The sequence below is a fragment of the Elephantulus edwardii genome, unplaced genomic scaffold (assembly GCF_000299155.1).
Source record: "Elephantulus edwardii isolate Elephantulus edwardi_28Jun2011 unplaced genomic scaffold, EleEdw1.0 scaffold00124, whole genome shotgun sequence".
Taxonomy (NCBI): domain Eukaryota; kingdom Metazoa; phylum Chordata; class Mammalia; order Macroscelidea; family Macroscelididae; genus Elephantulus; species Elephantulus edwardii.
The window spans coordinates 6,346,186-6,373,392 of record NW_006399874.1 but is presented as its reverse complement, the minus strand read 5'-3'; the positions used below and the strand labels follow the sequence as shown (position 1 = coordinate 6,373,392).

The following is a 27,207-nucleotide window of genomic DNA, read 5'->3' as shown; positions in this document are numbered from 1 at the left end:
TATTCCTGGAGCCCTATTCTTTGCCATTTCCTTCAAAGCAGCCTGAACTTCCTCCTTCATCACCATACCTATTGCTCTTGAGTCATTTCTGATTCACAGCAACCACACAGGGCAGATTAGAACCACCCCACAGGGTTTCCTTTTGGAAGTGAACTGTTACATCTTTCTATCTTAAGGTAGTTTGTGGAACTGTCAACCTTTTGGTTAGCATCCCAGTGTTTAATCACTGTATCACCAGGGCTGCTTATATAGGCATTAGCTGGTAACTAAAAAAATGTTTAAAATTATTCCTTTTTGTTCTTGGTAAAAGTGTCATTTGAAAGTATTGAATCTGAGACATTACTCATTTCATATCAGCTGGCTCGTTGGTCTAGGGGAATGATTCTCGCTTAGAGTGTGAGAGGTCCCGGGTTCAAATTCTGGACGAGCCCGCTCAACATCAAGAAGACAAAGATTCTCACCACTGGGCGAAGTGGCAGCATCAGTATGGATGGTAAAGAGATTGAGATAGTTAACAGTTTTAGTTTACTTGATTCCACAGTCAACACTCTTGGTTACAGCAGCCAGGAAATCAGGAGACGAATTGCATTGGGAAAGTCAGCTGTGAGGGACCTCTCATGAGTACTGAAGAGCAACAATGTCAGGCTGGAGACTAAGGTGCGCCTGGTCCAGGCTATAATCTTTGCAATTATGTGCTATGCATCAGGGAGTTGGACAGTGAATAGGGATGACAGAAAGAGAATGATGCCTTTGAGGTGTGGTGCTGGAGGGGAGTGTTGAATATACCATGGACTCCTAGGAGAACAAACAGGTTTGTCCTAGAGAAGGTGAAGCCGGAATGCTCCTTGGAGGCAAGGATTTTGAAGCTTCATCTGACAAACTTTGGTCATGTTGCAAGGAGGGACTGGTCATTGGAGAGGGACATCATGTTTGGGAGAGGGGAGGGACGGGGCAGGAGAGGAAGACCCTCGATGAGATGTATAGATTCTGGGAGTGGAGTGGTGGGAATGAATATGTTTGAGACGGAGGGGTTGGCACAGGATAGGATGGGGTTTAGGACTGTTGTACATAGGGTCTCTATGAGTCGCAAGCGACTTGATGGCACATAACAACAACAACAACAACTCATTTAATTATCACTTTTCAGAAGCTCATATTAAGTCAGCTTAAGTGTCAAACTACATAAAATATTTCTCACAGATTATAATAACCTTTATATATGGCTTGTCAGGAAATAATAAACTGACAAAAAATTTATTTCTACAATTCAAACTTATGGTTTTTGGCTATCAACGGTCTCTTGGTTTCTTTCTTTTCTTATTTTAAAAGGAAACCTACATATTCAAAGATTTTATGCCTTCATGTAAAATGGTCTTTTTTGTTATTATATCTAATTTGTTTCCTAAGACAAATAGTATATTGTTGGAGTGGGATTAGATCTTCAACCCCACCTAGTTGGAACACTGCCTCCTTGCTGGAGAGGTGAAAAGATTGAAACATTTCTATATCTCTTTTGAGAATATAATTGAGTTACCACCTTAAAATAATATTTGATGTGACAGCGGAAAATTAGGCATCATGATAATGTGTTTAAACAAGAGTAGCTGATTTTTTAGCAGGTAAATAGGAAAACCTAATAAAGGAAAAAATCTTATATTTTACTCTTTCAATAAATAAGCACTTCTCATTTACCAGGATCTTACACAATTAGCGATTATTTGTTGAGCATTTAGTAAAATTAGAGTTTATTTCTATTTTATTCGGTATCAGACACTATTCTGAGAGCTTCACTAATGTGCATTCATTTAATCCCCATTGTACCTCTATGACACAGGTATCATCACTATTACTAACATATAAATGAGGATAATTAGCCAGCAAGGAGTGAAGTAACTTGCCCATCCATGGTCCAGTTAGAAAAGAAAAAAAATAAAAGCGCCAAGATTTGAATTTACACTGTCTAGCTCCCAAGTCCATGGTATAAATTACTATCTTAATCATCCTCTCAATATTTGACAATCAGATGCTAGGATCTTAAAGATGCTATGGGCAAAATCTTGAATCATCCAGGAAACATCAAAAGATGAAGGAGGGAATACATAGAATTACTGTACCAAAAAGAATTGGCTAGGGAGCTCTGGTGGTCTAGTGGCAAGAAGCTGCACTGCAATCCCAGAGGCATGTCGTTCAAATCCACCAGATGCTTTACTGGAGAAGGAGGGGCAATCTCCTCCTGTTCCAGTCAGATCCGATTTGACGGTACATACAGAAAATATAATAAAATTAAAAAAATGTAAAAAAAAGAATTGGCTGACACCGAAATATTTCAGGAAGTACTTTATGATCGACTCAAGCAATAACATTCTATGACAGGTTTGGAAGCAGGATTGGCATCCACTTCCTAAACAAATTGCCTCCAGAAACTCTATGAACTTTGATAAATGTGGATAGCTGTAGAGGGGCTTCAGGTCTTTTGTTCATAGGGTTGCTATGAGTTGTGTTTAACTTGAAGGCAATCAACAACAACAACAACTTTATGGTCAAGAGCCAATGGTAATAAAGGAGAAAATGCAAGCTGCATTGAAGACAGTGGCAAAAAACAAGGCCCCAGGAATCAATTGGATACTTATTGTAATGTTTCAAATGACAGATGCAGCCCTGGACAACCTCACCAGTCTATACTAGGAAATTTGGACAGCTGCCTGGCCAACTAACAGGAAGATGTACATATGTGTATATATATGTGTTCCCATTCCAATAAAGATGATCCAACAGGATGTGGAAATTATCAAACAATATCATTAGTATCACATGCAAGCAAAATACTGAAGATTATTAAAAAACAGGTAAAATAGGACATAGAGAACTAACAGATGTTGAAGCTGGATTTAGAACAGGCCATAGAACTAGGGCTATCATTGCTGATGTCTGATGAATCCTGGTGGAAAGCAAAGAATACCAGAAGAGTGCCTATTTGTATTTTGTTGGCTATACAAAGACATTCGACTGTGTGGATTATAACAAGTTATGGCTAACATGGAGAAGAATGGGAATTCCAGAATATTCAGCTGTGCATATTTGAAACCTATGCCTAGATTAAGAGTCTATTGTGCTAACAGAGCAAAGGAGCACTGTTCTTGTTGCTGTTACGTGATGTCAAGTTGAATACAATTTATAGTTTACTCCATGAACAATAAATCTGAAACCTGTCCTATCCTGTGCATCATTACACTTCTTGACACAACAGAGCCCACTGCAGCAGTCACTGTGTCAGTCCACCTGGTTGAGGGTCTTCCTCTCCTTTACTGACCCTCTGCCTTTCCGAGCATGATGTCCCTTTGCAAGAAATAGCCCTTTCTAGCAACAAAATGTGCAAAGTATACGAGATAAAATTTTATCCTCGCCTTCAAAGAGCACTTTGGCTGCACTTTCTCTTCTTGTTTGAAGCAGTTGGAATCCAGAAGGTAAGTCTTTTTTATTTTATTAACAGTCAGTTATGGGCTGGCAGGTGCTTTTTTATTTCATTGACAGTCAGGTGTGGGCCTGTTTGGTCTTTTTAATTTAATTAACGATCAGTTGTGGGCTAGGAGCCTCTTCTATTAACCAATTAGGACCTGGTTGGTGGGTCTTTGTGAATAAAAGATGGAAGCCTCTTGTGTGAAGCAGTTGAAATCCAGAAGGTAAGTTTTCTTATTTTATTAACAGTCAGTTGTGGGCTTTTTGGTCTATTTTACTTAACTAATGTGGGCTAGTAGCCTCTTTCTTAAACCAATTAGGACCCAGTGAGTATACCTTTGGATTAAAAGTTGGTTGAGCCCTAGGGCCTTTGGCCCTTGGGCCTGGTGTGAAGACTGATATGCTATTAAAAGTAAAAACTAAATTGTCAGTTTACTGTGTTTGGGGAAAACATGACTGTAATTGGTACAGCACTTGTCTGTCATTTTGATATACTGAGATAATTTGTGTGTTTCTGTGATACTAAAAGCCATGCCACTGGTAGGTCAAATGTCACAAGTGTTACCCACTGGGGACAGGTTTTAGTAGAACTCCCAGATTAAGACAGACTAGGAAGCAGACATCAATTTCTTAAAGAGCAGGCCATTGAAAATCCTATGAACAGTAGAGGAACATGGATAGTTATATTATTAGTGGTAGAGCCCAGATTGGAAGTCACTCAAAATGAGGATAAAGAATGGCAAACATCCTTTAATAATTGGGACATGGAACGCATGTAGATTGAATGTTGAAAAATTAGAAATTTTATGTTAGCATGGAAGTGAATCCTATGTAGTATAAAATCAAGAAAGGTGTGTGTTAGCGTTGTATCCTTTCTCCATTACTATTTAATCGGTATGCTGAGCAAATTAGTCGAGAAGCTGGACTCTGTGAAGAAGAATGTGGAATCAGGATTGAAAGGAGACTCAATAACCTCCATTATGGGGATAACATAACTGCTTGTTGAACGTGAGGAGGACTAGAAGAACTTTCTGGTACACTTTAGCCAATTGCTAAAGTTCCTTTGCCAATCCATCTTGTTGAGGGTCGTCTTTTCCGTCATTGACCCTCCACGTTTTCAAGTATGATATTACTTGATTTTAAACCATTCAGTGGGCCCTTGTTCTGCCTGAGCCAGTGCTTCTTGTTCTATGTGTTAGTCTAAGTTCTTAATGAGCACAATTAAGTGTTCTTAATTCTGAACCAGCACAATTAAGTATTCTGGAATTTCAATTTTTCTTAATGCTATCCATATTTGATTACGATCCATATAATTGAATACCTCTGCACAGTCAATGAAGCATAAAAAAAAAGCCTTCTGGTATTATCTGCTTATCAACATTATGTTCCTTTGCCAAGGTCTCTCTTGAATTTCTGGTAGTTCCTTGCTGATGTGCTGCTCTAGTCATTTTTTAGATTTTACTTGCCTGGGACTTTAATGATATTGTCTGGTGATTTCTGTATTCTAAAGTACTGAAGAGCAACAATGTCAGTCTGGAGACTAAGGTGTGCCTGATACAAGCCATGATCTTTGCAATCACTTGCTATGCATCAGAGAGCTGGACAATTACTAGGGATGATAGAAGGAGAATTAATGCCTTAGAGCTGTGGTGTTGGAGAAGAGTATTGAAGATACCATTGACTACCATGAGAACTAACAGGTTTGTCCTGGAGAGGGTGAAGCCAGGCTGCTCCTTGGAGGCAAGTATTCTAAAGCTTTATCTGACATACTTTGGACATGTTGCAAAGAGGGACCAGTCCTTGGAGAAGGACGTCATGCTTGGGAGGGTGAACGGACAGCGTAGGAGAGGAAGACCCTTGATGAGATGGATTGATTCAGTCACTGGGATAATGGGGTAAGTGTGTCAGAGACAATAAGATTGGCACAGGATAGAGCAATGTTTAGAGTTGTTGTACATAGGGCCGCTATGATTTGCAGGCAACTTGATGGCACATAACAACAACAACAACAATAGCTGCAAATAAAAATGCTATTTTAATAAAGAAGATCAAATACACTGGTGCAGGGTTTGTCATGTACCATCGAGTAGAAACTGATTCACAGTTGACCCTCTAGTAGGTTTTCAAAGGTAGTAAATCACATGAGAGAAGACTGCCCATCTTTGTCCTGTGGGGCACCTAGTGGATTCCAACAGTGTGCCTTTAATATTGTAGTGGAGTTCCTTTCCTCTAGGCCACCTTAGGCTTTCAATTTAACTTTTGAGAGGACAGAATTCAATATACAATGACATATTTTAGTTGCTGTGCTCTCTCTGTAGTGCTCTTTTCCTTTTTTGTTATTTCTTTTATATTTTTAGTGGGGATTCAAGAAAGGAGAGAAAGGCATGCATAATTATATGAAGTTTTCTATCATATTTAAATGAACATGGACAACAATGATTTTTTAATTTTTTACTCTTTATTAAAAGTTCAGCTACAATGTTGGATTTTCAGCTGATGCTTTTGGTTTTCCTAGTTGTGTGCTCATTCTCTATGTTATTGTGATTTCATGCGGCAGAGCATAACTTCCCCATAGGATTTTCCAGGCTCTGATCAATGGGAAGAAATCACCAGATCTTTGTCCCACAGGAGGCTGAGTGTGGATGCGAACCACCTACCTCATAGGTTAGCAGCTGACTTACAATTTAATTACCCTCTATAACTTTAGATCAATGGTGATTAATTTTATAAAGCACAATGTACATAGTGATCCTTTGAAACATCATGTGAATGTAAGAATGTGTGAAAGGCAATGTACATGATATACAATGTATACGAATTTTGTATGCAAACCAATAGAAAATAATGTGGAGAGGTAAAAAATGTGATTGATTTCCTTTCATATTTTATTGTACTTGTCAGCTGTGATCTGGAAAACTATATGAAATGCATAACATACACACACATTTGCCATTGTTAATGTGCAGAATAGCATGTATATTCTGTAATTTTATCAATAGGTTCTATGGAGAAGAACCATGATCTTTAAAGGTTCAATCAGTTTTTAAAACCATTGAGCAAAAGGGAAATAGCCAACATGCATTGCATTCTCTGCTATTTGTATGAAATGCCAATCAGTTGGTATCTTTTGTTCCCCTTTTGCTTCACAATGAAGCAAATTGCAACTACTTAAAATTGCAATTACTCCCCACCCTTAAATCTAAATCTTTTGGCTTCCTTTGTGTTTTCCATGGAACTTAGCATCTTCTAACAAATTACATAATTTAATTAACCATTATTTTTATTATTTTAGCAAAATAATCTAGTGCTCAGCTGCTAACTGAAAGGTTAGCAGTTCCAATCTACCTAGGAGCTCAGCAGGAGAAAGACTTGGTGACCTGCTCCTATAAAGACTATAGCTTAGAAAACTTTATGTGGCAGTTCTTTTCTGTCACATGGGATTACTCTTAGTCCAAATCAACTCTACATTATTTAACAACAAAAACAACTTGCTCCACGAGAATGTAAGTTCCACAAAAGCAAGAATCGTTGTCTGCTATGTTCATTTGTCTTCCTAGGCACTATGAACAGTATCTGACATAGAGCAGGAACTCTGTAAGAACATTTACTGAAAGAATAAATAAATGAGTTTACAGTAAAGTGTAGGCAGGCACTTGCCCATTTTCTCTGTTCCCTGGAGTAAAACCAATAGCCCATTTTTCTGCTTGATTTCCAGAGTTATATTCTGGTCTCTTTGTATGGAGGAGGAGATAGACACTATTAAAAAGATAATAGATTATGTATAGTTGTAAGAGCCAAAGAGATTAAAAAGTAAGAAAATAGACATAAACTGTTGGGAGTGGAAAGATTGACATTTTAGATAGAATGGAAAAGAGAATTAAAAGGCTGGTTTAAAATGAAGAAATGAGGGGAGTGAGGGTACAAGCCATAGATATTTGAGGACAGACTATTCTAAATAGATTGAATAAGCATTATTATCTGATGTCTCCAAGGCAAAGGAGCAGTGGTCAGTGTTGCTATATCAGAGAAAAGGAGGAGAAAGTAATATAAAATAAGGCCAGAGAGATAACCACAGAAGTTGTGAAGTAGTGAAGTAGGAATCCACTTGAGAGTTTTGAGCAGAAGAATGACCAGAAATGACTTATGTGTGGAAACTAAATTGTAGAAGAGCAAGAGAAGTATAGACGTCCATCAGGAAGCTCTCGTGATAACTGAGGCTCTTGCTAATCTTTTGATAATGGCAATGTTACAAGAGTGGCAGAAGTGGGAATGGCATAAAGATATTAAATTCTAGAAATATTTTTTAAGGCAAAGTGAGTAGGGTTTGGTGATGGACTAAATGTGGAATGTTAAGTAAATGAAGAAATGCAAAATAACATCCTGCTTTATGGTAGAGAAACTGGAATGATAAAATTATCATTAACCAAGATGAGGACAAGAGAGAGAAATAGGCTGAGGGTAGTCAGAAATGTGGTTTAAAGTAGGTTAGTCCAAGACTTCTATTGTTGTTGTTGTTATGTGCCATCAAGTCAAGCATGATGCGTAGCAACCTTATAAACAAAAGATGTGAACCCTGTTCTATAATTATTGTAATTTCTCAGAGTTCACAGAGTTTCTAGAAACATGTTGTTTGGGAAGTAGATAAAATTCCTGCTTCTGCTTCTAAGCTTTTCTTAACCTGGGAGTTCCACCAAACACTGTCGATCACTGGTAAACATTATGGCATTTGGCACACCAGTGGCATAGCATTCAGCATTACAGCTGCCCTAAATTACTTCAGTACAGTAAATTGACAGACCAGTACTGTACCACTTAGAAGAATGTTCATTCCCAAAACAATTAACACCAACTGACTTTTAAATACACAGGTCCACCCCCCAGGTTCTGACTGGCTCTAAACAAGAGGCTTCCAGCCCACAGCTTATTGTTAGCAAAATCCAGCAAATCTGATCGGCTCACACACTGTTGTGAACAAAATAAAAACAACACTCAACAAGATCACACTCAACCAGAACCACCTTCCAGAATCCAACCGCTTCACACATGGCCTCCAAACTGGAGTCTGTCAAATATCCAGTTAGTAGTTTTGTGTTTAAGGGAAAGGTAGAGGCAATATATACATCAAACATATATTTTAGAATCAACAGTTACTGATGGATTTTTAACAACATACAATTAGATACAGAACAGAGATAGCAAAGAAAGGTATCTAAGGACTGAGCCGGAACATTATCAAATATTTCATGGGTGAGACTATGAGAAGAATTAGCTAAATAAACTGAGATGAAAATATGAGCAATGTAAAAGGTAAACTGGTAAATGCACTCCCAGAAATCAAATGAATAATCAAATGTACCTACAGTTCCACCAGGATTTCTTTTAAATAGACACAGTCTCTTTTCTTAAAAAAGACCCAGTCTTTTTAAAAAAGGCCCAGACTTACTGCCATAAAGTCAGAACCAACTCGCAGCTGACCCTCCAGCAGATTTTTGAAGGCTGTAAATTGCATGGGAGGAGACTGTCCGTCTTCTCACATGGAGTTGCTGAGACTCCCAGAGAGACAGATGCACCTTTGGTTAGCAGCACATCTCCCTATGGACTAGGCCACCTGAGCTTCCTTTTATGTAGATGTAGTTCTTGTTGTTATATGCTGTCGAGTCACTTGTGACTCATAGTGACCTTAGGTTCAACATCTCTGAACCTTGCTCTACTCTGAGCCAACTTCATTGTCTTTGACACACCTGCCCCCAATACCCCAGTCACTGAGTCAATCCATCTCATTGAGGGTCTTTCTCTCTTGTGCTGTCCCTTCATCATCCCAATCATGATGTCCCTCTCCAAGGACTGGTCTGTCCTTGCAACATGCCCAACGTATGTCAGATGGAATTACAGAATCCTTACCTCCAAGGAAGAGCCTGATTTCACACTGTCTAGGATGAACCTGTTCGTTCTTCTAGCAGTCCATGGTATATTCAGTACTCTTCCAGCACCACAGCTCAAAGGCATCAATTCTCCTTCTATCATCCCTAGTCATTGTCCAGCTTTCTGATGCATAGCATGTAATACTGAAGACCATGGCCTGGATCAGGCACAACTTAGTTTCTAGACTGACATTGTTGGTCTTTAGGACTCTGGAGTAATCCCTGACAGCAGATTTTCCCAGTGCAATTTGTCTTTTTATTTCTTAGCTGCAGAGTTCAAAATTGGGAAGGGTGGATGCCAAGGATGTGTCCTATCTCCATACCTTTTCAACCTATATGCAGAACAGATTATCCAGGAGACTGGGCTCTATGAGAAGTGTGGCATCAGAATTGGTGGAAGATCCATTAACAATCTGCGTTATCCAGATGACATAACCTTGCTTTGCTTGCTGAAACGGAGGAGGACCTGAAGCGCTTGCTGCAGAGGGTCAAGAACTGCAGCCTTCAATATGGATTAAGGCTCAATATCGAGAAGACAAAGATTCTCACCCCTGGACCAATTGGCAGCATCGGGATGGATGGTGAACAGATTGAGATTGTTCATGGCTTTAGTTTGCTTGGCTCTACAGTTAACACTCTTGGCACCAGCAGCCAGGAAATTACAAGACATATTGCAATGGGAAGGTCTGCTGTTAGGGACCTCTCCAAAATACTGAAGAGCAATGGTGTCATTCTGGAGACTAAGGTGTGCCTGCTATAGGCCATGGTCTTTGCAATCAGTTGTTATGCATTACAGAGCTGGATAATGACTAGGGAGTATAGAAGGAGAATTGATGCCTTTGAGCTGTGGTGTTGGAGAAGACTATTGAATGTACCATGGACTGCTAAGAAAACAAACAGGTTCACCCTTGAAAGGGTTAAAGCAGGCTGCTCCTTGGAAGCCAGGATTCCGAGGCTTCATCTGACATACTTTGGACATGTTGCAAGGAGGGACCAGTCCTTGGAGAGGGATGTCATTCTTGAGAGGGTAGAGGGACAGTGCAGGAGGGGAAGACCCTCTATGAGGAGGATTGATTCAGTGACTAGGGTAATCAGAGTGGATGTGTCAGAGACAGTGAGATTGGCACAAGACAGAGCAGGATTTAGAGCTGTTGTAAATAGGGTTGCTATGAGTTGCAAGAGACTTGATGGCACAAAACAACAACAACAATATCAAAAGTGTTGTTTGTGGAGCCATACAAACTGAAGCTGTTAACAATCTCAATCTCTTCACCATCTATCTATCATTCTGCTGCAAATCAGTCAAGTGGTGAAAATCTTTGTTTTCTTCATGTTGAGCTTCAACCCAAGGATCAGTAGCTGGAAAACATGGGCTTGGTGATAGAAATGAGGCTGGAGATAGAATGATAGAATTCTCTAAAATAAGTGATTTATTCATTGCAAAAACTTTTTATAAGAAACATAAATGCAGACTATACACATGGATTTCACCTGATGGTATGCATAACAATCAGATTGATTACATCTGTGGGGGGGAATCGCTAGAGAAGGTGAATATTAGCTGTGAAAACTAGGCCAGGTGCTGATTATGGAACAGATCACCAATTACTCATATGCAAGTTCAAGCTGTAAGGTTAAATCAAATCCACAGGAACTAAAATTTGACCTTGAGTCTATCCCACTTGAATTTCAAAACCATCTCATGAACAGAGTTGAGGCCGTAAACACTAATGTGCGAAGCCCAGATGAACTGTTGGAGGATATCAAGAACGTCATCCATGAAGAATGCAAAAGGACATTATAAAGACAGAGGAGGAAGAAAAGACCAAGATGGATGTCAGACAAGACTCTGAATACTGCACTAGAGTGTTAAGAACCAAAGCTTAGGGAAGAAATCAAGAAAGTTGAAGTAGTAATAGTAGTATATTTTAAACTAATGGGAATAATTCATTACTGAAGGAAAACTTGATCACACAGGAAATAGGGAGAATTGCTAGAGTAATGTTCTACATTAGGCAAAGGAGGAAAGAATTCATTACCTGTGTGGAGAGATTATCTTTGGCTAGGAAGAGGGATAGTTTATCCATGAGTAGTAGGAGAGAAAGTGGAGCGTACAAGCACAAGTTGTTGGGAGCCATCTATTTGATACAAATTGATAGCAACACTATGCACAACAGAACCACACCTCACCCAATCCTGTGCCATTCTCACAATCTCTGCTGTGTCTCCGTTCAATCCATCTCCTTGATGGTGTACTTCTCTTCACCAACTCTCTACTTTGCCAAGTATGACTTCCTTCTCTCGGGACTGGCCTCTGGATAACATGCCCAAAGTATGTGAGACAAATCCTTACTATCCTTGCCTCTAAGGAGTATATTGGCTGTACTTCTTCCAAGACAGATCTGTTCTTTTGTCAAGACATGGTTTATTCAGAATTCTTTACCAATCCCACAATTCAAAGGCATACTCATCTATACAAAATAGTGCATGGTGCTTAACTAGGAATGGAAATAGTGCATTTTTAAAAACAAACACTTAAGCACTGTGTACACAACGCTGTGTGTGTTGTGTACCATATAGTTGGAACCGACCCATAGCTGACCCTTCCTCCAGGGGGTTTCCTGAGGCAGTTCATTGCACAGGATGAGGTTACCCATCCTTCTCCTGTGGAGCAGCTGGTGGTCTTGAACTGTGTGCCTTAGGGATTGCAGCACAGCTCCTGCCAACTAGGCCACCAGAGCTCCCTAAGCACTGGGGCTTACAAAATGATATTATGCAACGTGATGTCTAATTTCCTTAGGCTGATCTTCCTTCTCCCATTTTTCTCCAAAAAGGAAATTATTTTCCTGAATTACGCCTCACAATATACCCTAAAATGCAATGAATGGATTACCAGTCCTATTGGTTCCATAATGGATTATGATGAATTTCATATTTAGAGCTTTTACTATCAGAGGAGAATGACATAAGCACATCACCAGTTTCTTATACACTCTATTTTACAATCTTTATTCTTTATATTCTAGCACAGTGAATGAATTATATTAAATGTTCAGTAAATATCTGTTTAATATTGCCAAATGAGTGTAGACTGTCTTATAGGAACAATCTAGGATTTCCTAAACAATAAACTCAATGCTTCAAAAGAGTGTTTCTGTATTAAATTATGTAATCCTGTGATTTTTCTTAAAATGTGAACTCTGAGTTACCTAAGGTGCCCATTTTCTTTTTCAGTGTTGACATGATTTGTAATACTTTTCACTCATCACATACTTTGCCTTTTGATTTACTGCCATTCTGTTCCATTGATTCCTCATAGCTCACCCTCCAGCAGATTTTCAGAAGTAAATCACCTGAGAGGAGATTGCCCATTTTTCTCCTGCAAAGCGTCTGTTTGGGATTGCAGTGCAACTTTTTACCACTAAGCCAGCAAAGCTCCCTTCCCTTTTGTCTAAAATGTAAAAATATTTCAACATTTACCTTGCAGCATGACCAAAGACTGTCGAAGACGGCTATTTTCTTTCCGTGTGTTTGTAAGTTTTTGTTTCAGGCTTTTTATTTTGGCACACAACTCCTCCTTCGATAATTCTTCTAAAGGCTCTTCATCTTCACTGGAGCTCTCGCCTGGCAGGAAAGCATTTCCTGAAAATGGATCTCTCTAAAAGGCAAGGCAGGCATAACAAAAGACATTTCAGAGTAATGGTAATGGCTTAGTCCATGGGTCCCCCCACCCCTTGTTGTTTTTGTTAGTCCATGTTTTGTGAACTGAAAGGACTTAATCAGAGTGACAAACGCCCTTCTTCCAGACACTTCTGGCACCAGGAAAGGAACCAGGCCTTTACTGATTAATCTAGGCCAAATTTGTCTCCACCATCCAGAGGGTCTCAAGATAAAGGAGGAATAGCAAAAGTTCATGCATCTGTACCTCACTTTCTACTTTACTTCAGTAACAAAGATCAATTGGGAAAATAGCATAATAGAGTAGCATCAACAGGATCACCATTCAAATCTGGGCTTTCTCTGATCTTGAGAGGGATCCTTAACATTCAAAATATTTCATAAAATAGGAGGGTTTAGCAAAGGGAAGGCTAGAAACCAAGATACAAAAAGTAGTTGTTTCTATATACTAGCAACAAACAATGAGCAATATAGGGTTCAAGAGGCTACCATTTATTAAGCCAGGACAGTGGTGACTAAAGGGGAGGAATAGGGGGGTGGAGCCTGGGAGGAACAATGATGGCAGCTTCTGGGAGGTTCTTTGCCTTGATCTAGCCGTGTTTTGTGACAATTCATCAATGTGTACACTTAGGATATATATATCATTCTTTAATAAAATATTTCTAAAACTGTCAGCTGAAAGTGAATGTTTATTTACTCTAATAATTTCTAATCTTAGAATCTAAGTATTTTGCATTTACATTTCATCTCTATTTTGAGAACAGCTGTCAATAGCCGTCATGTAACAAAAGATAAGCAAGATATTTATACAGGAAGCCATAAAATTTTATTGAAAGCCTGAAAAGAAAATCTAAATTGATGAAGAGAATATTGTCATGTTTATACACAAAAAGCCTTAAATTAAAAAGATCAACTACCATATGGCTCAGCAATTCCAGTCCAAGGAATCGAAGTGTTACTTGCAATACTACCGACGAGAGAAAATGATGGAAACAACCTAAATGGATAAGCAAATGTAGCATGCACATATATTAGTAATAAAAGGAATACCACTCAGTCATAAGGGAAAATGACAATCATAAGGAAAAGCAGCTTACAAAAACAGATGATCCTGGAGGAGAGTATGCTAAGCAAAATAAGCAAAGGACAAATGAGATCTGTTTTCACTTTTATGAAATGACACTCACTCATACACTGCCATCAGGTTGGTTATGACTCCTAGCGACTGACCGTGCATTGGGATTCTGAAGCTGTACGTTCTAATAGAGGGGTCTGCTCAACTTTCTCCAGCGTAGCAGCTTTTGGATTTGAACCACTGAAGATGTAGCCTTTTGGCTAGCACTGCAGCACTCTACAGACTAGGACACCAGAGCTGCTTATGACAAGGAGAAGTAAATAGACAGAGACCAGTGCTCACTGGTGGTTACCAAGGGTGGGAGTATTAGAGAGAGAGAGAGAGAGAGAGAGAGAAAGAGAGAGAGACAAAGCATTTTTTAAGAGGTAGTCACTTTTCATTGATAGTGATGAGACTGGTGGCACCAGATGTGGGCGAAGTTTGCCCTGTTCGATTAATGTAATTGATGTCAATAAGCCGTATACAAAGGGATGAATTAAAAATGTTAGATATAATTTTTTAAGAATAGCACCAACCATTTTGGGTGAGGGGCTATATATTATGATGCTACTTAAATATAACCAGTCACTTCAGGAAACTTATTCTTTTGACTTGGTTTAGGAGTTTAGTTTGGGACAATTCAGAAAATTGGCATAAATAATACAGTTTATAAATTTATGTTCTGTTTCCCAGTACATGAATAGTTCCCGAGGTCTAAAAAGCTTACAAGCAGCCACTTAAAACACAACTATTGGTCTTTGTTCACCTAGAACAAAAGAGGAGTAAAGAAACCCAAGAATCGGAGAAAATACTGATTTGTCTCCATGAACGATTGCCTGCTTGATCTTGCGACCAGAACTAGATGATGCAAAGTTATTGATCATTCAGAACAGGGACACAATAGATGCATCCTGATAGGAAAGGAGAAAAATGTATTAAGACTTATTAGATTTACCATGGTTAGAAAAGTTCCTAAGATTATTGCTTTTCAAAACTTGAATCAAGTCAACTTTAAACTAATTAATATTTAATTAAAAAATAAAAAAATATTGTCACCCTTGAATATTATGTTCTTTTTAAAAAATATTATCCAAGTTATAAGTACATGAGTCAAAAATTATGGAAAAGTAAAAGAAAGGATTCTTTCATTGTTTTACAAACCCTCTCCCAGGTCCCCTTCACCATGTAGCCCTCGCTCTAGACTCCTGTGATGACAGAAATACCTAGTCATATATCTCTTTTAAACAGTTTTCTCCCTCCTCTGTTTCAGTGCAGTATACATTATTGAACCCATCTTACTCAGTCTCTCCCCAACCCCAAGGACAGTCCCATTCTACAACAGTGGCATCATGTAATATTTGTCCTTTTGTGACTGGGATATTTCACTCAGCATAATGTTCTCCAGAGTCAACCATTTTGAATAATATTGCATGAGTTCCTTATTTTTTAATGCAGCATAGTATTCCATTGTGCGAATATACCACAGTTTCTCTAGCCATTCGTTCGTTGATGGACACTTAGGTTGTTTCCAACTCCTTGCTATTGTGAACAAAGCTGCAATAAACATGGGTGTGCATATATCTGCTTGGATGTCAGCTATGGTCTCTTCAGGGTATATTCCCAGTAGTGGAATTGCTGGGCCAAATGGTATCTCTATTTGCAACTTTTTGAGAAAGCGCCATACTGCTTTCCACAGGGGTTGCACCATTTTACACTCCCACCAACAGTGAATCAGGGTTCCAGTTTCTCCACAACCTCGCCAGCATTTGTTGCTTGATGTTCTGTTAAATTTTGCTATTTTGACTGGGGTGAGATGATATCTCATAGTTGTTTTAATTTGCATCTCTCTTAGGGCTAGGGATTTTGAGCATTTCTTCATGTGCTTGTTAGCCATCTGAATGTCGTCTTCGGTGAAGTGCCTGTTCATATCCTGTGCCCATTTTTCTATTGGATTATTTACCTTTATCTTGTTGTGTGCGGTTAGTCAGATTTGTGTCTTCTAGGTTGCAACACCCCCATGATACATCTTCAAGGATATGAACATGTACGGCCAAGCACAATCAATAAGGGTGCATCTAAATTCCAAAATCAATCTCCATAATAGTCTATGTGTTTCCTACTGCCAAAGGGGCCCTTTAGAGTAGTGAGAGAAGATCTTCACCCTGAAACCCACAGCGTCCCTTTTCAGCAGGAAGTAGCTAAAAGAATACACCATCCCCTTTTCCTTATGAATCACGGTGAAGTCTCTCTCAGGGAGGAGTGATAGAGAATGGCAAAGGACACACCGACAAAGGAGATTAATCAGAACTGACTTTGACAAGCACTGTGGCAATTGGACAATTAAAACAGACATTCGGATGGCGGGGAAGAAGAACAAACTGGGAAGGAGGGTGGAGAGAATGGTGCGGCAATGAAGGAGTGAAAGCCCAGAATCCCTGTGAATGTTCATTGAAACTAATAAAATTTAATAATAATTAAAAAAAATATTATCCATATAAGACCAAATGTACAGTTGGTATTCTACAACAAAGATAAGAAAGTTGGGGGGAATTTAAATTAATGGAATTGAAATAATTAGAACAGGAATAAAAAGAAGGACTATGAATATAAGCAATGTCTATAATTATTATGTCTAGATCCTATTGAATGGGAGCAGATGTTATTGCATATATTTTCACTAAAAATAAAATATTAATAGGATAACTCAATTAAAAAGTGAGCAAAAGACTTGAAAAGATCCTTAACAGAAAAGATATGAATGTCCAAAAAGCATATGAAAATATGTTCAACATGTATATATAACTGTAATACTAATGACTACATATAGGCATAAATAATTTTATGTTGGCATACCTCTCTTTTTTGCGCTTAACAGATAATGTGTTTTGCCCAGATTCATTTTTGTACCAACTCTGTGTCAAGCAAGTCTACTGATGCCATTTTTTTCCATGGCATGTTATTTCTTGTCTCAGTATCACATTTTGGTAATTCTGACAATATTTAAAATTCTTTCTTACTGCTACTTTATCTTTATTTATGCATTGAGTAACAAACAAATTGTGGCTTGGTCAATTGCAATATTTCCTTTACTGTAGTATTCCCGGCTGCCAGCTGCCCTGCTGCCTTGGGTCTTCTTGTTTACCTGTGGGGCAGGGCGGAGTTTTCTCAAGTAGCCTTTGTGTTGGCCCACTACTCCAACCGATAGGATTCCTCTGTATTCCCCTCTGCACATCCCTGGAACGATTTCCGCGCATGGGGAACCAAATTTGTAATAAGTATGGCTGTATGCATGTGCCTATCAGAGTCCTGGTGGTAACATGTCAGGCTGCTAATTGAAAAAGCTCAGCAGTCGGAATACACCAACCACTCCATAGAGGAAAGATGGGCAATCTCCTCCCCAAAAGCTTTACAACTATGGAAGCTTGATGGAGTATCACTATGAATCGGAATTGACTAGATGGCAATGGGTTTGGTTTTGACTCACTGTTGTCTTTGTGTTGATTCCAACTTATGATGACTCCATCATTGTCAGAGAAGAACTATGCTTCACAGGATTTTTGCTAGTTGATTTTTGCAAAAGTAGATCTCTAGGGGGAAAGTTCTCCTTGCCAAAAGAAAGGAGCATGGTGGTGTGAGCGCAGTAATCGTGGCAAGCTTTTGGAATCGACTGCTTTTCCGGGCATGTGTTTGACGTGCAGGTTTGCTCTGCCCCCGGGACTGAGGCTAGCCAGCCTGGGCCTAGGGTTTGAACTAGGAGGCAGCCTTAAGGACAAAGGCAGCTGGGAGAGGAGAGGAGAGGAGAGGAGAGGAAGCAGCCATGTTTTTCCTGGTTGGCTGGCTCCTCCCAGGGTCTTGGGAAGTTCTCCTTGCCAGAAGGAAGGAGGATGGTGGTGTGAGCGCAGGAATCGTGGCAAGCTTTTGGAGTTGACTGCTTTTCTGGGCATGTGTTTGACGTACAGGTTTGCTCTGCCCCCGGGACTGAGGCTAGCCAGCCTGGGCCCAGGGTTTGAACCAGGAGGCCCTTGGGCCAGGTTCAAATTGTTTTCCTGTCAAACATTCTTCTAGGTGGTATAGCACCGGTCTGTGCGTTGCTGTACAGAGGTAACTCGTGCTTGCTGTGATGCTGAAGCCTGTGATAGTGATGTGCCAATCGTGGTAATGGGTACCATGGTGGACAGTGTTGGCTGGAGCTTCCCGACTAACTCAAGCCTGGAAGCAGGAGCGGCATCCACTTCTGAAATGGCTTGCCTCTGGAAACTCTATGTACTAACAGTGCTCAGGCTGTTCATTCATAGGGTCGCTATGAGTCGTCTACGACTCGATGGCATCAAACAACAACAACAACAGATCTCTAGGACCATTTTCCCCGAGGTATACCTGAGTGGATTCAAACGACTAACTCTCCAATTAGCCGTGAAGTGTTTAACTGTTTGTGCCACTCAAGGATTCTCATACTTGAATAAGAGCAGGTAAACTGGTGAATAATTTGTACATTATGTAATTATTGAAAATTGTTATTGAATAGTTTCTAATTGAATATATTAACATTCAAAGGGGAATATGAAATGATAAGCTGTTGGTTAAATAAAATATAAATAAAAGGCTATATAAATAGAAGAAAGAATGAAAAAGTTATTCAAGTCATTATAGTTGATGGTTGAGTTGGCTAATAAAATAATACCAAGATAAAGAAAACCAACCTGTCCTTTACTCATGTCACTATTTGCATTCTCTGAGTCCATCGTCTCTGTCCTTTTCCTCTTTCCTTTCCTAAAAACTTCAGTATTGGCAATTTCATCTGTTTGCAAGATCTTCTGCATTTTCTTCTTTAGTTATCAAAGGTCTTTTGAATTGTGGAAGGAGGAAACATCCATGTAGAAGTTGCTATTCTGGAGGCAGCACAAAAGGAAAGGTCATTCCTTAAACAAACAAACAAACAAAAACATACACATATAATGCAAAGAAAAAAATATATATTTAAATATAAATCTTTGATAACAGCACTGTTGTATTGTGTATGGTCGAGTTGGAATTGACCCATACCTGACCCTCTGGAGGGTTTTCAGAGGCAGTTTCAGAGCAGAAGAGAAGATTGCCAGTCCTTCCACAGAGCAGCTGGTGGATTTGAACTGCGTGCCTTTGGGATTGCAGTGCAGCTTCTTGCCACCAGGCCACCAGCCTAACCATAGTACTAACCAGCGCTAGCCATTCATGGAAACTACTTTTCCTAAATGCTTCCTTATCTTTCTTTCCCCCATTCTCCAATTAACAACCCATTTTATTTGTTGCTAAAGTCTTTCAATGTTTTAATGATCATGAGGGCATTAATGAATCCTGGAAAGAATGTACAGTGAGTGGTTACTTACAAAATAAAAGAGTGACCACTTTGTCCATCTTTATGAATTTTCTATTTTTCCATCAGTTAGTTGTGAGTAATCTAAAACACAAAGCAGAGGCATTATAAATTTACACAAACACAATCTCAGAGGAGTAGATAATTATGAATTATCATTTAATTAAGTGATAATATTATCTGAGGAAAAAATAAAATAATAGGAGATCTCTCCAAAAGAAAAATATTTCAGGGATAGAAAGGAAAAAAATTGCTTAAAAAAAGAATTGCTTAAAGATCTCACTTGTTTCTTTTTGTCACTGTAAACTGTGAAACTTGAGATAGAAGACATTTTTTTGGTGTTAGACTGAAGATCTATATTATAAAGAATAGGAAAAACCTTTGAAGGCAGCAATACACTTCATATAAACTACTATGGGTAAAGAATTGTAAAACGCTAACAGTTGTTGTTGTTAGGTGCTATTGAGTCAACTACAACCCACAGTGACCCTCTATGAACAACATATCTGAACTCTATCCTATCCTGTGCGGTACTTGAGCCCATTGCTGTAATCACTGTGTCAATCCCTGTGGTTGAAGATTTTTCTTTCTTTAGCTGTGCATTCACCTTTCCAAACATGATGTCCCTTTCCAAGGCATAGCCTCTCCTAACAATATGCCCAAAACATGTGAAATGAAGCTTTATAATTTTTGTCTCCAAGGAACACTCTGGCTACATCCTCTCCAAAACCGTAATAGAGTAAATAATAATTCCATCGTAAAATGGAAATGATCAACTTTAGCTACATACAGAGTATAGTGTATTAGGTTTTAGAATTCTTATTATAAAAGTGAAACAATAATCATATAACACAGAAAATTACATATTTTGTGTTCTTGTTGTTATGTGCTGTCAAGTCTACAACAATTTGGAAGGACCCCATGAACAACAGACGAGAACTTTGCTGGTACACTGTACCATCTTCACAATCTCTACCATTCTCAAATGACAGCATTTTGTACAACCAATGACTTTTCATTACAAATATCTTTTTTTCACTTCAATGATTCAGATCCTCCCAGAAGAGCTGTGGGTGAGCATTAACATTACTGGTAAGTATATTCATTTTCTTCTGGACACAAGAGCCTACTATTTGGTCCTAAAAGCCTTCTGGGGTCCCAACTCTTCTCACTACTCCTTAGTTGTTGGAATTGACAGAAAACCTCATAAGCAGTTCCTTACTTCACCTCTGCCTTGCATGAGGACTTCCGAGCTGTAAAACAACCCAGTGGTAGATGGAATCTGGTCCAGGACTTAACAATAAGTGACATAGTTGAGCCTCTACATCTTGTGGTTCCTAACCTTTACACTATAATAGACAAAGTGCTAGTCAGTAAGCCTTTTATTTTAAGAACTACCTTCTCTCTGTAATTTGTGCCACTGTTAGAACCTCTACTTGAAATAATATTGCTTTTAATTTTTGACTCATGTACTTTTAACTTGTTAGTTAAATTTGTGTCTTCTGGGCTGCAACACTTCCATGATACATCTTCAAGGATATGAATATGTATGGCTAAACACAATTGATAACAGTGCATCTAAATTTCAAAATCAATCTCCACAGTAGTCTATGTGTCTCCTATTGCCAAAGGGGCCCTTTAGAGTAGTGAGAGAAGATCTCCACCCTGAAACATATAGCATCCCTTTCCAGCAGGAAGTAGCTAAGAGAATACACCATCCCCTTTTCCTTATAAATCAGGGTGAAGTCTCTCTCAGGGAGGAGTGATAGAGAATGGCAAAGGACACACTGACAAACAAGATTAATCAGAACTAAGTTTGGCAAGCACTGTGGCAATGGAACAATTAAAACAGACTTTCAAGGAAAAAAAAAAGAGAGGGACGAACTGGGGGGTGGGGTTTGCAGAGAAAATAGTGCAACAATGACTGGATGGAAATCCAAAATCTCTGTAAATGTTCATTAAGATTAATAAAATAAAATTTAAAAAACAAAACACAAAAATCCCAAGTATCTTTTTTAAAAAATATAGATGGTAGACCTCACTTGATAAACCATACAAAAACCAGTTTGCTATATCTGTGGAAAGAGTTCATGGAGAAGCTTCATAGCCACAGTTAAAATGAGGCCAAGGGCTGGCTGTGGAAAAAACCCATCAATTTACTGATGGGAAAGTTCAAAACTAAGCTGAAAAAAAAAATAAACAAATTTGAGGTTCAAAATGTCTTTGAGGCTATTCTTGAGATGAATTTAAAAAGCATCTCAAGAACAGATTTAAACAGTTCTTTCCTTCATCTGTTCCAATGCAGTGTTTATTATTTATCCCCTTTTTTAACAGTTTAAAAGGAATATATGATTAGGCATTATTTGTATGACTACAGTCCAGAATAAGAGGTGCATAGCAAAGTGGACTGGAGTGGGGGTGGGGGTGGGGAAACTGTGCAACAATGAATGGTTTAAAGAAAAAAGCAAACTAGGGCCGGGGGTAAGGATGAAAATGTGTAACAATCAATGAACAGAAATCCAAGTTTTCTGTAAACTTTTGTTAAAATAACAAGAAAAAATATTAAAAAGGGAATATATTTAAGACAATGAATACTAATGAGTGAAGATCAGATGAATTGTAGGATGACATCAAGAATATCATCCATGACAAAAGCAAAAGGTCATTACAAAGACAGGAAGTAAAGACCAAAATAGATGTCAGAAGAGACTCTGAAACTTGCAATAGAATGTAGAGAGACCGACCCTCTTTCCTTGAGACCCATTGACACACCAAGAGAGGCAGGTGTCGAGGTCTTCACACTGCTAGGAAGCTGTGGACTCATAAACTGACTAGAAGATGCAAATAAACAGTATAAACAAGCCTGTTTGGGTAAAGCCTGAAGGCCAGCTCTTTAGGAGGCACGTCTCATGCAGAGGGCATTGTGTTGGAAAAAGTGAGTGTTGAGGCCAAGTAGGCAAATTCTGCCATCAGAAAGTGCATCAGAGTCCACCTTATCAAGAACAGCAAGAAAATCACAGTGTTCATGCTCAATGATGGCTGCTTGGATATAACTGAGGAGCACAAATATCACAGAGGAGTGGAGTGGAAATGGGAGGCCACAGGTGGTGGGAGACCTGAGTCTCCCAGAGTTGATGGGGGCAGAAGATAGCAGATGCTGGATGGACAAGGAGAAGGAAATGAGCTGGATGTTGGCAGCACGGGGTGAAGGTGGGACCACAATACATGCACCAAAGGTGTGGGCCCCCGTGACCAACACTGGGTCCGTTACATATATACTCTCATCAGCTCTTTTGGGTAAAATGCTTGTCTGTCAAATATTGCTCTAAAGCCAAGCACCTAAATTGAGACAGACCAGGGAGAGGAACTGGCCATCCACTTCTGAAACAAAAGGCCATTGAAAATCCTATGTATAATAGAGCGTACTTAGATTAGACTGGCAGGTATGGTACCAGAGGCTGAGACTTCATATAGGAAATCACAAAAGGAGAGCAACTGTTGCAGACAGACCCTAGTGATTGGAATGTGGATTGTGAGAAGTATGAATTTAGAAAATATGGAGATTATTAAAGAAGAAATGGAATACATTAATATTGAAATACTAGAAATTGGTGAAATGAAATAGATTGGCATGGGACATTTTAAAGCAGATAATCATATTATCTACTATGCTGGAAATGAAAGGGTGAGAAGAAAAGGGGTCTTTGTCATATTTTAAAAGACCTTTTCTAGATCCATCTTGAGACACAATGTTGTGAGTTACAGGATAGTATCCATATGTATACAAGAAGACCTGTTAGTACCACTATCATTCAAATTTATGCACCAACAACCAGAGCCAAAGATGAGGAAATAGATGACTTCTACCAACTGTTAAATGAACATGCAACCAGGATACACTAATAATAATGGATGACTGGAAAGCAAAAGTTGGGGAGAAGAAAGGAAGAAGGTTGGTATTTAGGAAACAGACTTGGTGATAAAAATTAGGCTGGATACAGAATGATAGAAGTCTGTACAATTAATGATTTAGTCATTGCAAATACCTTTTATAAAAACACAAACGGCAACTATACACATGGACCTCACGTGATGGCCTACAAAGGAATCAGATTATTACACCTGTGAGAAAAATTATTGAAGAAGCTCAATATCAGCTGTGAAAACTAGGCCAGGTGCTGATTGTGGATCAGATCACCAACTACTCGTAAGCAAGTTAAAATTGAAGCTAAAGAAAATAAAAACAAATCCACAAGAACTAAAGTTTGACTTTGAGTCTATATCTGAGGAATAATGAGTTAAGATCAGATGATCTGTGGAGAAATATCAAGAATCTCATCCATGAGAATGCAAAATGTCATTACAAAGATGGAGGAAGAAGAAAAGACAAAAATAGATGTCAGAAGAGACTCTGAATATTGCACTAGAAAACCAAGAAGCTAAAGTACAAGGGAAGAAATAAAGACATTAAAAACCTGAAAAGAAGATTTCAAAGGGCAGCATGGGAAGAAAGAGCAAAGTATTATAATAAAATGTGCAAAGAGCTGGAGTTGGAAAATAAAAAAAGATTTCACTCAGCATTCCTTAAGCTGAAGAACAAACTCAAGGTTTAAGTTGCGATACTTAAAGATATAGTGGGCAGAATGTTGAATGACCCAGGAAGCATCAAAAGAACATGGAAGGAGCACACAGAGTTACTAAACCAAAAATAATTGATTGACACAGAAGAATTTAATGAAATAACACATGGTCAAGAGTCTATGGTGATGAAGGAGGAAGTTCAAGCTGCTCTGAAGAAATTGGCAAAAAATAAGGCTCTAGAATTGAAGGCATACCAATTGACATATTTCAACAAACAGATGCTACCCTAGATGCACTCACCAGGTTCTATTAAGAAACCTGGAGGACAATTACCTGGCCAGCTGACTGGAAAAGATTCATATTTATTCCCATTTTTTTTAAAAAGGTGACCTAACAGAGTGGAGATTATCAAACAATATCATTAACATCACATGCAAACAAGATTCTGCTGAAAATTACCGAAAAACCACTAGAAAAGTACATCAAAAGAAAACTACCAGATGTACAATCTGCATTTAGAAGAGGCTGTCCTATGAAAGACATTATAGCCAATGTTAGATGGGTCTTAGCTGAAAGCAGAGAGTACCAGGAGTACCTATCTATGCTTCATTGACTATGCAAAGGCATTTGACTGTGTGGATCACAACAAACAATGACTAACTTTGAGAAGAATGGGAATCCTAGAACACTTGATTGTGCTTATACAAAACCTATCCTTGGACCAGAAGGCAGACATCAGAATAGAGCAAAGAAGCACCGCATGGTTCCAAGTCAGGAAAAGTGTACACCAGGGATGCATTGTATCTCCACACTTTTTCAATCTATACACAGAACAGAACATCCAGGAGGATGAATATGAGGAGAAATGACTTATTAGAGAAAGACTCATCAATAACTTGCATTATGCAGATGACAGAAGCTTGCTGGTTGAAACTGAGGAGGATGTGAGGCATTTGCTGCAGAGGTCAAGGACTGAAGTTTTCAATATGGATTGTAGCTTAACATCAAGAAAACAAAGATTCCCACCACTGGGCCAATTGGCAGTATCATAATATGTAGAGAAGAGACTGAGATTATTATCAGCTTCAGTTTGCTTGACTCTACAATCAACACTCTTGGTAATAGCAGCCAGGAAATTAAAAGATTAATTCCACAGGGAAAATCTGCTGTCAGGGACCTATCCAGAGTACTGAAGAGTAATTATGTCAGTCTAAGTTATACCTGATCAGTCTTTGCAATTACTTGTTATGCATCAGAGAGCTGAACAATAACTAAGAACAACAAAAGAAGAATCGATGCCTTTGAGTTGTGGTGCTTGAAGAGTATTGAATATACCATGGATTGCTAAGAGAGCTAAGGTTCATCCTGGAGATGGTGAACCTAGGCTGCTCCTTGGAGGTGAGGACTTTGAAGCTCCATCTGACATACTTTGGGCATGTTGCCATAAGGGACATCCTGATTGGAAGGGTGGAGAAACAGCACAAGAGAGGAAGACCATGAACGAGATGGATTGACTCAGTGACTGGGGTAATGGGGGTAGGTGTGTCAAAGACAATGGAATTGGCTCAAGATAGAGCAGGGTTCAGAGCCATTGTACATAGGTTTGCTAGGAGTCTCAGGCAACTCAATGGCACATAACAACAAAAACAACATTAAGTTATTGTTGTGGGATTTGGTCGCAAAGGCCATGCTGTGGATTACATTCTTGGAGGCCACTTTAAGGTTTTCATACTAACTAATGTGCCCCTTTTTAAAAAAATGTTTTATGTATGTATGTACGTATGTATGCATGCATGTATGTATGTATGTATTAACTAATGTGTCTCTTTTGGCCTTTACAAAAGCAAGAAGGAATGGCCAAGATCTTAAGTTTTGATGAAAATGCCATAGTAATAAATTCACATATGAAAAAAATTTTTATAATAGAGAGAGATCAAAACAAAGGGAAGGAACATTAAAGTATGAGAATTGAACAAAAGATTTCAAAGGACAGTTCAAGAAGACAAAGGAAGGTATTACAACAAAATGTGGAAAGAGCTGCAGTTAGAAAACCAAAGGCAGAGAAATCACTCAGCACCTCTGAAGTTGAAAAGCTGAAGAACAAATTCAAGTCTCAATTTGCAGTACTGACAGATTCTATAATTGATGCCTTTTGCATTGTAGTGCTGAAGAAGAGTCTTGAAAATACTATAAACCATCCCTTGAGGGAACTCTGGTGGCCTAGTGGCAAGAAGCTGCATTGCAATGCCAGAGGTACGCAGTTTGAATCCACCAAATGCTCTGCTGGAGAAAGAGGAGCAATCTCTTCCTGTACCAGTCAGATCTGATTTGACGGTGCGCGCTTGCGCGTGCGCAGACACACACACACACACACACACACACACACACACACACACACACACACACACACACGAAAATACTATGGCCTACCAAGAGAGCAAACAGGTCTGTCCTTGACAAAGTGAAACCAGTATGTTCCTTGGAGACAAGGGTGGTGAAAGTCTGTCTCATACTTTGGGAATGTTGTCAGGAGGGGTGGAAGATCAGCACAAGAGACGAAGAGCTTCTATGAGACAGACACAGCGACTATGGTAATGGGGTCAGGAGTGTTGGAGAGGGAGAGCTTGACTTGGGATTTGACAAGGTTCAGAGCCGTTGTTCATAGGGTCGCTATAAGCTGCAGTCAACAGCACATAACAAGAAGAGCAACATACTTTACCCTTAATGCTTGCCATATCCACTCCGTTTCCATGCCACCTACTCTATTCTATTTCATTTGAAAAGTTCATTATATTGATTTCACAACTTACTACTTCACTGATTATAACTATGGTCATAATTCATAGATTGAAAAACAATCAACTTAGGAAAATATTATACCTAAGATAGAAGGTGTAGATAAAGATGAGCCTTGTAATGAATGAAAGATCTCTCTCTCTCTTTCACAAACACACACATGCAGAAGAGGGAAAGAGAGAGAAAACCCAAAATTTAAAAGGTTGTAAATGATTATGTGTCTTTTCATGCAGGGCCCACAGCATTCAGTACCATCTAGTCTCAAAATAAGGGGTGAGGTAATTTTCCTATCAGTCAAAGTGTTCTTG

General features: G+C 38.9%; 1 protein-coding gene and 1 non-coding gene across 2 annotated transcripts in view; one reads left to right on the top strand and one right to left on the bottom strand.

Annotated features, from left to right (window-relative positions):
* BEND6 (BEN domain containing 6) overlaps positions 1-18,989 on the bottom strand; it is a 29,891-nt gene extending 10,902 nt beyond the window's left edge. The window contains exons 1-2 of the mRNA XM_006893158.1: positions 18,870-18,989; positions 12,858-13,035 (exon numbers count right to left, since the gene is read on the bottom strand). Coding sequence (XP_006893220.1) covers positions 12,858-13,035; positions 18,870-18,989 — 298 coding nt within the window. The remainder of the gene's footprint in view (positions 1-12,857; positions 13,036-18,869) is intronic.
* Positions 360-431, top strand: TRNAS-AGA. Its single transcript has one exon. It is a non-coding gene; the product is annotated as a tRNA-Ser (tRNA).
* Positions 18,990-27,207: the final 8,218 nt, after the last annotated feature.